The 13,641-nt window shown below is 39.0% G+C and overlaps 1 protein-coding gene and 1 long non-coding RNA gene across 2 annotated transcripts; one reads left to right on the top strand and one right to left on the bottom strand.

The window, feature by feature from the left end:
* Positions 1-275: 275 nt before the first annotated feature.
* Positions 276-3,327, bottom strand: LOC122768794. Its single transcript, XR_006360358.1, has 3 exons — positions 3,104-3,327; positions 705-762; positions 276-596 (listed from the first exon to the last, which is right to left on the bottom strand). It is a non-coding gene; the product is annotated as an uncharacterized LOC122768794 (long non-coding RNA).
* A 158-nt stretch (positions 3,328-3,485) lies between these two features.
* Positions 3,486-13,410, top strand: LOC122768793 (uncharacterized protein C6orf132-like). The gene is made up of 5 exons (XM_044025023.1): positions 3,486-3,564; positions 7,092-7,180; positions 9,879-9,966; positions 10,254-12,201; positions 12,314-13,410. Exons 1-5 carry the CDS (start codon positions 3,486-3,488, stop codon positions 12,405-12,407), a joined length of 2,298 nt encoding a protein of 765 aa, XP_043880958.1. The 3' UTR covers positions 12,408-13,410.
* The last annotated feature ends 231 nt before the right edge of the window (positions 13,411-13,641 follow it).

The following is a 13,641-nucleotide window of genomic DNA, read 5'->3' as shown; positions in this document are numbered from 1 at the left end:
AAAAGTGACTGTAGCCAAGAAAAAAAAGAAAAGACAAGAGAGATAGACAGACAAACTAGACACTGTGTCTGAGAGGACAGAGACATGGATCTGATTATTAATATGTTATTAGGTTCAAGTACAAACCAGTTGTGGTAGACCATAAATACAGTAAAACACTTCAGGTACAAGTAACAGATTCTTCTGTCAGAGTCATCTATCTATCTATCTATCTATCTATCTATCTATCTATCTATCTATCTACGATGATGATGATGATGATGATGTGACATCATTTCTGTGCTGACTGAGGTAAGCGTTTGTGTGTATACACCAGCAGCACAAAAAACAGCAGAATTCTGTTGTGACACGTTTTTCTTGACATAAAACAAATCACAGTGTTGTGAAATCTAAAGACTAAGAAACAAAGAGTCAGCACCGTGAACTCCCACAGCTGTGACGTCATAGCGCACATGTATGATGAGTGAGTGAGCGTTGGTGAAGGGTCACTGTCGGCTAACCCTCTGCCTTAGAGGATTCCTGATCCTCTTGAGCCAGGGCTATTCCACGTCATCTTTACACTTAACCTGCTTGCACAGGTCACGTGCACCACCAACCTTTATGTAAACAAAATATTGTACAACACAATACATTCCAATTATTGTGCTCAGATTTAAGATTGTAATTGAATAAATCAACAGTCTTTGACTCATTCTGTGTCTCACCTCACAGAGCGTTCCTGGTCATGTTGTGATCTGCGTCTTTCTCATAGAATTGATGGAACTAAAGAATAAAACAAGAAAGTAAATAAATAAAAATAAAAGTGCCAGATTCACAGGCATAAAATGGAAAAAGTTCAAGTCCACAGTGTAACTTTTTGGGGAGGTTTTATTGGCATAAATTGAATAAATTACTCATAAGTATGTTTAATAAGTGCACAGTCATCTTTGCCTATAGCCTTAGATGAGAGGTGTCCAACTGGTGGCCCACGGGCCACATGTGGCCCCCTGATCAATTTTACGCAGCCCATGACGTCCTCTTCGCAGCTGCCACCAAAGTGATACTATTATATATTTATAATAGTAATAATAATAGAGACATTCTGTTGTAATTATCACATTATTAATATTAGCTTGTTTTGGTATTAGTATGTCTCTTACTTTGAAATTCGGTGAAATACCATGATGAATATCTTTATTGCGATATCATGATGAAATATTGTGTTATAATTTGAATGTCACGTTGGTCCCCTGCCACTGAACAGTTGTTTTTTTTCCCCTCACTTCAATGAGTGTCTAGTCTGCTCAAGAGGGGGCGATGTAGAGGTAGATATTCACAACGACATGTCACACAATTTCAAAGTAAAAGTGTTTGTTTTGAAAAGGAATGATGTGCACTTCACAATAAAAAATGTATTTATGCATAATAAATCTTAATTATTAAATAATAAAAAGGTAAAGTAAATAATTAAAACACAAAACAAGCTTATATATGTCATTTAATTTTGAATGTAATACATTTAATAATGCTTTAATTACAAACAAATGTGTTATTGTTACTATTAAAAATATGTCTAGTAAATATGATATGCTGTCGTTATTCTATCACCTGAAATGCTGTGTTTAAAGGGTTTGTAACATGATATTAAAAATGTAAAAAAATATTTATAACTTGATTAAAATGTGCTTATTTTTCAGGTCTTTTATATGAAGGCGCTGCTAAGTTACACTGTGCACCTGACACACGTTCATGGTGAGTGTTGATACTTCTGCACGTGTAACACATTCACACGTTCACTGTCACTCAGTCACTCAGACATTCAGTTCTGCAAAAGTATGTTTACCACTGTTTAAGTATAAAAGAGGATTAGAGCCACTCGTGAAATTGTTTTGGAAACAAAATTTTAAAAATATATACATATACAAAAAGTTAACATTTTGAGAAAAACGTCAGATTTCTGAGCGTAGAGTCAGAATTCTGAGAAAGAGATCAGAATTTGAGATTATAATTCCAATATTTTTTCTTAGAATTCCGTCTTTTTTTTCATTTAATTCAAAAAAGATTTCACATGTGGCCCTAATCTCTTTCATATGTTATAAAGAAAAACAGCTAGTGAACACGAAAAAGAACAAGATTAAAGTCACAATTTGAACTCTGTTTCTCAGAATTCTGAGATGAATCAGAAATCTAATCTGAATCCTGAGATTAAAGTCAGAATTCTGAGTCTGGCTTCTTCTTTTTGAAGTATTTTTACATATTTTTTATTTTGTATCCAAAACAATTCACATGTGACTCTAACACTAGTGCTACCTGCTGCTGAAACAAACTGTCATAAGAAAAAAAAAATGAGTATGATGAAATTATGTATTGTACAATGAAAATATGTATTATGTGGGTAATGGGGGCGGGACTAGATAAGCTTTTGCTTCTCCCGCTTTCCCTTTCAGTTATGTGTATTGTGTGAACTCCACTAAGATGATGTGCGATGATGAGTGATCAAACTGACATGACCGAAATAAACATATAAATAAAATAAATAAATCCTCTTACGTATGATGGAAAGAAAATCACAGACTTTTTTTCCCACAGAATTCAAACTTTTCTCTTGAATTCTGATTCTGTGTACTTGAATGATGACGACAGGTGAATTGGCGTTAATTAAGGTCCCTGAGTGAGTGAGAAAGTTGAAACATTTGTGACCTTTGACCCATGGCGACTGCCACATTATGTGTTTACATGTTTTATTTTGGCAGCACTTTAATTTCTAAAGGTTTTCCTGATGACATGTGTGTCCTTTTTGTACGACACAAGAACCCCAACCTTGTTAAAAAAAGTAACTAAGTAACTTTTACTCAGAGTACATTTTAAACAAGATACTTTTTGACTTTAACTTGAGTACATTTTTAGACCAGTACTTTTACTTGTACTAAAGTGGTACTTTTACTTGAGTAGAATATTTCAGTACTCTCTCCACCCCATTAATCCTCTTGAAAATGACAGAATCATTGAATCTGAGCAGAAAGATCGAGTGACTGAGTCAATGAGAGGCGTGAGCGGCGCGTCACACACACACACACACACAAACACGCACAGGTGAAGTTCGTGCTGGAATGTGAGGCCTCACCTGTTTGTTGGGAGTTGCTCAAAAGCAGGGAGGAGGCACGCACACAGTGAAAGGACAGGAGGCGGAGTCATAGTCATAGCTCAGATTTTCTCTCTCTCTCTCTCTCTGAGTGTCTTGCAAAGATTGCACCAAATCAGTGGAGGAGTCAGGTTCACTTTACTGTTCCTGGAGCCCCAGCACTGCTGCTGCTGCCGCCGCCGCTGCTGCTGCCACTGCTGCTGCTCCTGCTGCTGCTCCTGCTGCTGCTGCACCTGTGGTGAAAGAAAGTGTAGCTCGCCTCACATCGGATTTACCTGCTGACCAAAAATGCCTCAGTTGTAGGCTCCAGTCTTATTCTCACTCACTCACTCACAAAGAAAGAAAGAAACACTCACCAGTCACCATGAAGAAGGGAGCTCTGCACTTTTTGGGTCGAAAGAACCAGTCTCTGTTCGACACCAACATCAGACTCAAGGACATGGGTGAGTTCACTGGCCTACTTCAAGAGTTATTGACACAAATGTTCAGCTGGAGGCTAACATGACCTTTGTACCTGGTGTTGTTGGCTTAATAACTTCACTTGTGTTTGAAGACGCCTCACAACACACTGACCACGTCTATCTGACTCTTTATGGAGCTTATGTACTAGATTTATACAATGACATTTTCTAGTCAAGATCTTCACTTGGTATTTGTCAAATTTGTCTCACCAGTGTCTGACAGCACAAGATAACACGGTATAGTAATAAACAATAATAACAATAATAATAATAATAATAATAAAAGATATAAAGAAAGCTAATACTAAAACCCTTAAATACCTCTGCAAAAACGTAAACACTATACATGACACAACTGTGTAAAAGAGCTTAAACAATTACTCGATTAATCGAGTCAATTACCAAATAAATTGTAAAATGAACTATTTTGGTTCGGTTTGAAACTTTTTTTCACGATTGAGTTTAGATTCAGATTCAGAAGAGTTCAGATTGTTTCAGCCTCTTAAATGTGAATATTTTCTGGTTTCTTTGCTCCTCTTGACAAAGAAATCCTTAAAAACTGAATCATTTTTGGTTTGTGGACAAAAAAAAACTTTATTTCCAAGTTTGACAAACACTGATCAACAGTTTCTGACATTTTATGGACCAAACGACGACTCGAAATAATCGACAGATGATGAAAAGAGTTGGTTAGTTGCAGATTGGCAGTTCCTCTCATGGACAGCACTCACATGCACGACGTAAACTTGAATCTGACTCACTTCACTTCAAACCTGACACCCTGTGTGTGTGTGTGTGTGTGGACTTTGTGATTGATGGCTGTAATGGCTCACGCTGCAAACCTCAGCAAATGACATGTGCTGGTGCGTGGAACAATAGTCTCCACGGGGAAATGTGATTCATCCACGAAAAACCTGTTTTTAATGGTAATGCTGTGTTTAAATCAGGGTGGCCGCTACGTCCGCCCTCAACGTGTCTCTGCCTAGAAAAATTCAAAAACATATGATAGTGAAAAAATAAAGTAAAAATACATGCTCTAGGTTGATTAGATGTTGTATTCAGACTGTTCACAGAGAATTATGTAAATATAAACATGCTATCAGATGAGAAATGTAATAGAAATATTAATATACAGTATATATATGATATATATATATGCATGATATATATATAATATATATGCATGATATATAAAAAGAAACAGAAAAAAAGAAAAATAAATAAGCAAAGACACCAAACCAAAACCAAAACTGTTCAGCAAACCATAAACAACTTGATCCTAATTATCCTATTAATCAAATCAAAGATTGCTGTAACTCTTCAAAATAAAAGCCCCCCATCCTACTTCTCAATTCTCAGTGAATCGTTCTCATGTTCATTAATTAATTAATTTTTTAGGACAATGAAAATGAGCCAGTGTCATATGTGAACTATGCTGTCGATTCAACACACCTGCACACACCCTGTATCCACTGTGACACCTGAGCATGTGGGTGAGAACTGTTGGAGCGTGACATACGCAGTAGGAATCTTTGAAATGAACTCACTTTATTAGCGTGTAATCAGTTCTCAAAGATCAGGAAATGAAAACAGAAAAGTCAGGGTTTTGTAAGGAGTTAAAACAAAATGTTCAGCTCCTTAAATGTCAATATTTTCCTGCTTTCTTTGCTCCACGTCACAAAGACACCATTCAAACTTTGATTTGCGGGCAAAAAAAACAATACTTTTAAACATTTTCTGGACCTAAAATATGCGAATAATGGTTAGTTGCAGCACTAAAGTTTCCCACTCTCACGAGTTGGGATCGGCTTCCCGAGAACCTCAGCGTGGTTTTCCATTTCTGCGGTGATTTGTCAGGAAATGAAAGCAAGGGCTATGCAAAGCTGCAACATCTATGAGAGAGATCATTTGTCTATTTAAATCAGACAAGTGTGCAATACAGGACACTGGTTATTATCTCTTGTCACGTTATGTTCAATTTGGTATATTCTAAACATCAAAGGTACAAGGTAATTGTTAATTTTCGTGGCTCTCTTGCCTTGTGGTTGCTCCATCTTGGGCCTCAGTGAAAAGTAAGAGCTGACAGGACACGTCGTCTAAGTGGCTCTCAATGACAAAAGTCTCATCAGTCACTTATTAGACAAACAACATGATTGACAGTGGAATGAAAGGCAAAAAGGAACGAGAGACTGAATTTCTGCTCTCCGGCCGAACCAAGTCAACCTCTGATTTTATCAGTGACAACGTGGTTCAGCAGAACGGTTCCTAACTTTGTTCATACTTTCCTCTTCTGCACCTTCATTTACATGGAATTAAGTTAGACCTCTGTCTTGTATTTTGGTAACTGAAGCTTTTTAACACCGCATGTGCTGCATCAAAACAAACTAATCTGAGTTTCACCGTTATATGTTTCTTTTACGCTGACTCGTAATTTAACTTAACCCTTAGATGAGCCTTCAAAAAAGTGACCTTAACATGCCTCGAGTACCAAAATGTTGTTTTTAATTTTCCTTTATTATTGTTTTGAAACAACATCAGTCCTTTCCATACATATCAAATATTAATAATAAAAAAATGATGTTCAATGTTTTTGTCATGATGAATCTTCATTTTATGGTTAAAAAACCCAAACAAAAACCCAATCAATTATTTTCAATATACTTCATGCAAACTTTTTTTTTTGGTTTCATTATTGCAGCCTGGTATATGTGAAAGATTAGCAGAAACATTTGTTTATATGCATTATTCGTTATACTTCATAAATAACACACGGGAACATATCTAGGGCACCAAAAATGTGCTTGTAAAAAAAAAAGGAATTATTATTTATACAAAAATTGTATAAATAATTACTTACATTATTTATTATCAGTCCTCGTCATCAAACATGAATGCATTTTTAAAGTTTTAGTCACGGTGCCTCAGACATAGTGATTTGAACGTGATTCAATGAGGACATTTTTTGGCGTAAGGTGTGTTAGTGTGAGTATTTTTAGTTAATATCATTTACAATGAACTTAATAAACACAAAATGTGTGTGTCTAGGTCAAATTTGTAACAAGCTGTTTATTTCTATTTGGATGTTTTTATTTCTGTAAATAGGTGAATTGGTGTGGTTTTGACTGCACTTGAGCTTTCAATCAACACAACGGTGAAACATAAATAAAGATTACAGGTGTTGTTTCAGCTGCATATATAGATTTAACAACTGTTTAGTAACAAAAACTATGGGATATCCTGGCAGGGCAGCCCGACTGACGGGTGCTCAAAGGTCACTGTGGTGCATTCAGTATCTTGTTACCTGCACAATGGCCAGAATGTGCTAATCCAAGACGAAGAATTGACAGTTGGGACAGTAATGCCATTTAGGTGCCATTACCAAGGGTAACCATGTCCCCAGCATTTTGTCCTTTCTCACCACATTATTCATGCAGCTGTGAAAGTGAATGGCTAATAATAGGATGGTAATAATAATAATAATAATAACCCTCTGCTTTTAATTTCCCCAGACAACGTGGAGTTGGTGTTGGATTCACCGGCGATCCTTGAGTCGGGGACGGCCAGTGTGCGGGCGAGACCCACGGTCAAACATCACGCTGTGAGTATGAGAGTGAAGCGTACTGTAAATATTCACATCCCTCACATTTAGTCTTTTATGGCGAAGTAACGCGAGACAAAAACAGCCTCGAAACATTTGGCTACCTGCAATGTCGCTGTTACTGATCTTTTATGAGGTTTAATAGGGAGAAATTGAATATAATACCTACAAGTATGTTTGTTTTGTAAGTGTACAATAGCTTTAAAATAGAATTAGAATAAGTGTACTTCAGGCTCTTATGGAGGCCGCCACCTTGTGCTGCTGTGTTTCTACAGCAACCAAAAAAGGCCAAAACAAATCAGCCAGAGTGTGTGTTTTTTTGCATTTTGAATCGGAAACTTACGCCGCAAATGAAGAAAAGTCTACTGTAGTTCCCTACGGATGTCCTTCACTTGTTTCACAGTCTCACCATTAGAGGTTACTTATTTCTATATATATAGTGGACCTTTAACCTTTCAGTGATGTAAATGAAGTGACAGACTAACCCTAACTCAAAAAGTAGTCTAAGTTGCAGTCGCTGGTAAAACACTGTAGTTACAGCATGTGTAAATAGCTCGAGAGCTACTATTGTCTCTCTGACTCAGGACTCTGACAGTAAATCTAGGAGATTCATTTCTATCCCTCAAGAACTTAATCCAGTCAGGAGTGGCAATCCAAATGTCCAAATGCATGTAAGACATGTTAGAGATAACATGCTGAAATTGGAAGCGACCAAGCATCAGAGTGAGTATTTCTGAAACTGGGAAGTTCGGAACATGGAAGTTTTTCTTTGAGTAGTTTGCAGAGATAAACTTCAACTCCCAGCAGTGCATTAGCAGCGTTAGCACTGTCAGGCCTTCCAGTTTATCGCCATGATGCATATATAAATAAAAAAAAAGCTCTCCTTTGCTTTGGTTTCCACACCTTAGTGATTGGGAGTGTTCTGTGAGTGAGTGAGTGAGTCTGTGGCATGTTTTGGATGTGACACACCCAGCAGCACATGGGCAGGTCGGCTCAGACTGCCTGCGACGGATGAAAGTGAGTCATAATAATGATGATGGTGGCGTATAGCAAACTGGATACACGCCATATGTAGCGACACGCCCTTACCCAGAAGTTACAAAAGTGTCCTGTGATCATGAGCAAAGAGAGACAGCGGTATCAGATGGACGACACCCAACTGGTTTTTGGGAGAATTGATTCACTTTTCGTCTTTCACTTCATGTCCTAAACTACGACTGCTTACCCAATGAAATTTGAGTGGAAGAACAATAGCCTCTGCATGTTTATTGATTCTCCTGTAAGGCCTTATTGTGTTATTGTCTTGGCCACATGGACGGGGTTTTCACGGGGAATAAAAGGATTCAATTTAGAGGAAAAAGGAAGTGTGTTATTGCACATTCAGTACAATGAAGACATTAGCATTCACCCAACTATGAGGAAAAGTGATTGGAAAGTCTTGCGACTAATGCGTCTTGAGTACTACAGAAGAGGATTAGGACCACACAGGAAAAAACACATTTGAGTTCTGACTTTATTCTCAGAATTCAGACTTTAAACTCTGAATTCTGACTTTATGCTCAGAATTCAGACTTTAAACTCTGAATTCTGACTTTATTCTCAGAATTCAGACTTTAAACTCAGAATTCTGACTTTATGCTCAGAATTATATCTATATATGTATATATATACATACATACATATATAGATACACATATATACATACATATATGTATATATATATATATATACACACATACATATACAAATATACACACATACACTATCACACAACTGTAAAAATGCAAAAGCACTGTAGCAGAGTCATGTTTGGTGGCTATTTATTTCTTTTTGGAAGAACAATATTTGTGACACAGTTGGAGAATTGTGTCTTTGAAATGATTTGGCACAAATGTGTCATAAATGGTAGATCCTTGAGTTTGTGATTAAAAAAGTGGTATCGTCCCATCCCAATTAAACACATAATATTATTGACTTTTTGGGCGTGTCTATGCCGACTGAGTTTGAACAAAAAGAGTTATAACATTGTTATTTATCCAGAATTTCAGTAATTTATTGACATGTTTAGAAACAAGGCAACAAGAGTATCTGGGGAATATAATCAACCATGGCAAATGAACAACGATGTGCCGTTGAAGGGCTTTTGAAGGGCATCCCACCCCGTCACATCGCACAGACGTTTATTGTGTCAACACGGTCTGTGTTTATCTTGGATGTTTGACGGCGTATGCACTCAGACAATTATTTAAATGACTGCCCAGCCTTTTTTTTTTTTAAATACCAGACAATGTCATGAACCAAAGGTGTAACCACTGATTCATCATGTCTTAACCGTGCGTGAAGTGATGTGAAATGTGACGTACAAAAATGATTCCTGAACAACATGTCACCCACTGCGACTGTATCACAGTCAAACACGGCGATAAAATGACTTTACATACAATAAAACACTACAGAAGCAACTTTAGTTCCCTTAATAATAATTATGTAACACGTGTTACATACACCAATGTTCTTAAGTTAGACTCCCTTTCAAGGAACATAGCTGAGAACTGGTTTGTTCACTTCAGGGAGTGAAGATACGTCTTTCAAGAAAAGGAGTGTGTGTCTAATCGTCACTGTTCTTCAGCCATGCTTTGTGTTTCACAGATAAACAATTTAACATGATTTTATTTTATTTTTATTTTTTTCCTAACAGTCGTCTGATAATTTTCAAGCGTTTGCTGTCCCAACACCCAAAGTCCCCATTCTTCCCCCTGTCGGTGGTCCAAAGGTCAACGGTTCAGGTAAACATCCAACTATGAGATACACACTTTACTTTTTAATATGTCAAAGAAAAAAAATATTTGCCCAAGAAAATTTCTCAATAACTCTCCAGAAATGATCCAAACAGCCAGGGCCAGCTGGCATATTTTCAGAATGGGAGTGTTTGAGTTTCTGGGGAAAAGGTGGAAAAGCTTTGGTGTAATAATAGTTGTGAGCAATTTTGCTGCCTTGAATGTTTCACTCTTTAAAATTAAAAAAAGTGTTTGTTATTGATATACTAAAAACTGAACTCCCTCTTCTTTCACAGTTGATGGAGATAATTTTTCCAACGGATCCGTTATATCCGTGCCTGACGACGTGGAAGGGGAGATATTTATCCCTCCGCCTCCATCAATGGCACCACCACCACCACCTCCTCCCGGGACTTTCATCCTTCCTCCACCAGACTTCATAGGCGACCTCAACAGCCCGGCACTGGCGAGCCTTCAGGCTCCCGCTCCAAAAGTCTCTCCCCTGGCCCTGTCCATGGAAGAGGTCGATGTAGCCTCCCTAAAACCGCCACCGATGGCCCCACCGAAACCGCCGTCTACTTGCTCTACTGGCTCTGGATCATCCATACCCATCACTAGTTCTCCACCAGCCAGTGTTCCCGCCCATCCAAGATTTGCCCCGCCACAACCACCCACTGAAAAGCAACAGAAAAACCTTAAGACACCACCTCCAAAGCCTGTTAGACTGTCCTCTATTTCCAACTTTGACTTGCCACCACAGACTCCGGCCCCACCTCCCCCTGTGCAGACACCTACACGCTCCACCTTCAACCCCCAGAACACGGCAAAGCTTTACAATACTCCTAAAATATCACTTCTCAGCAGGTATGAGAATCATGACACAAAACCCAAGCAGATGTTACTCCTGGAAGACTCTGTCCCAGTGATCGTCCCGGTAGATGGGAAAGCCTCTAATGTCACCACGCCAACTAAACCTGTTCCCAGAGACACGCAGGAACTCAAGGAAAACTTACAAGTAACCAAGCCCTCCCCGCCTTCCCTACCTAAGCCAAACAAGGAGGCTAAAACAGGTACAGTTTCTGCACAGCAAGTAGTGACTAAACCACCTCAGACTCCACCTAAGACTCCACCTCAGAGGTCACCACACATCCAGAAAATAATTAGTCCTCGTTCAAATTCAGAACCTAACAAGGATGAACTTGACGAACCTTCAAGACAAAGTTATAAATTTAGTCCATTATTAGATCGGAAACTACGCAACCTGAAGAATAGTGAAACCACCGGGGCACGAGAGGCGCCCGCTGCGTCTCCACTGGCTCTTTTAATGGCGGCTAAGGAAAGAGAGAAACACAGACCTACACAGTCACTGTCACGGGAAAACAGCGGCAAGAGGGATGAGCAGCCGAGTGCGAGCATTTATGCAAGTGACTCAAGTCCCAATTCCTTTGTCGTTGTCCCGAGGTCAAGGTCAAGCTCGTCGGCTTCGCCTCCGTCTCAAGAGAGAAAAAATCTCAATTTAAATTCTGAACATAGGCAAGTAATTCAGACTCCAGAAAAATCCATCAGCCATTCCCTGGTAAGTGATCACATGCAGTCTACCAGTCCAGCTCACAGTGGGATCTCAGCAGCTGCACCGGTGCATGCAAAAAACCTTGTTGGACGAAACCACAACACAGAGCAAAGCCTCCCAAAATCTGCACAGCCCTGGGATAATAAAGAGGAGGTAAGTGTGCCGTTGCTTCCTCCTCCACCCGAGTTTGACGATTCAGATGAGATTATGGATCCTCCTCCGTCAATCCGTCCACCTGACCCTCCTGTGAAGAAGGCACCAAAACCAGCCGCCAGCCTTCCACCCCCAGGGCCGCCCCCACCCAAACATAAACCCCCAGCCGCTCCAAAATTACCACCTCCTCTCGTCATAGACACCAAACCGAAGCCTCAGAAGGCCCCTACTCAACTGCCGACCCCTCTCTCTCCAAACCAGGCCACGCTTCTGAGCATCTTACAGAAGAAGATGCTGGAAATGGACCACAAAATGGCCCCAGTAAAAGATACAGAGTCCAGTTCTGATGACTGGGGTAGCCCCCTGTCCGATGAGGACAATAAGATCCCCTTCGTTCCCAAACCCTCGTCGCAGAGCAGGAATTACCCTGTGTTCAACAAAACGTCGCTGGACATGCGGGAACTGGAGGGTAAGATGGCCAAAAAGAACCAGGGGATCTCCTCAACAAAGGCTGCCACCAGGTAAGACGTCCACTGCTCAATCCCGATGCATTTACCAACTCTGTGAGCCCAGTGTTTGGGGTGCAGTATCCTCCTAATCCTAATCCCAAATGCCTTCTTCTTCTTCTTTCAGCAATGGACCATCAAAGCATCAGTATGGTATGAGCTTTACAATCCGGCCTGGAACCAAGCAGCCGATTACCCCTATTAATAAACTGGACTCTTGAAATGTGTGGAAATGAAGACACATACACGTGTGTCTGTACAGTGTTGTGTGGTTTTACATTAGAGGGAATTTGGACAACGGGGGGAGGGGGGGGGACTGTGGTTGGCAAGTATGTTGAGAATGTCTCATCACACACAAAGAAGTCAGAAATGTCAACGTCTAAATGCCTTGTGGGTAATATTCAAGGCATATTGTAATATTAATATTCATAGTGTAAGGGAAAATCTATTAATGGAATGCTACTTAATGCTTCTGTTATTCATAGCTGTAAAGTGTAATCCTGATGCTAACATAATGTAAGTTAAAATTATCGCGACACTTGCTCGACTGCATTGTTTATAATGTTCGCTGTTACATGTAAAATATGTACTAGATCCACTGGAGCGGAGCCAAACCGTTCATTTAGTCGAGGCTGATCTCTCATGAGGTTCGTTTCTCATTACATAAATGCTTTTACATTTATTGTCAGACTAATAGACCCCTTGTAGTTATAGATGTACATATGTTTGTATAAGAACTTATAATAACTTAGATTTTGTAATGTTTTGAAACAATAAGGTCCAAAATCTTTTAAACTTCATGGTACATGTCGAGTTTTCGTGATGCGGCTGGGCAGTAAAACTGCAACTTTAAACTATCGCATTACTTTTTTTTTCCCAACAGTTATAGAACAGAGTTCAATATACAGTAAATTAATGTTTATAGATTATGATAACTCATGTAAGTGCTTTGAATGTTTCACTGTTAAGATGTTTAATAACGCAATTAACTGGTTTCTTCAACTTTCCCTCAAGAGCTCAATTCTTGTCTTAAATTAGGACATTCAATCACTATTATTGACATCGCCTCACCCTATTATACAATTAAAATATGTCAAACACACTCTCCATGAAGTAAGTTAGGGTTGTTGTTGTACAGCAACTCCTTCATTTGAATTCAAGCAGTCATGTTTTGTGTGAAGTATCAAATGTTTGTTTTAATATGAAGACGCTTTGATCAGTAAAGTTTCTGTGTATGTGTTGTTTTTTTTTTTGCCAATGCCTTAATGCACATGTCTTTTATCCTGTATTACAACAGAAGCCTTATTTAAAAGTAAAAATCAAAGCCCAATGAGAGGGGGGGGAAAAAAATTGTTGCCAGCCAGATTTGAACAAAGAGGCACATTTTGTCATTCTGCCTCTGTACACAACCACCACCACAAACTTGAAATTAAAGTTGTGGAGTGTCAGTTTTAA

The sequence above is a fragment of the Solea senegalensis genome, linkage group LG4, assembly GCF_019176455.1.
Source record: "Solea senegalensis isolate Sse05_10M linkage group LG4, IFAPA_SoseM_1, whole genome shotgun sequence".
In the NCBI taxonomy this organism is placed as follows: domain Eukaryota; kingdom Metazoa; phylum Chordata; class Actinopteri; order Pleuronectiformes; family Soleidae; genus Solea; species Solea senegalensis.
The sequence above is the reverse complement of the archived record's forward strand: the minus strand, read 5'-3'. Positions and strand labels throughout refer to the sequence as shown.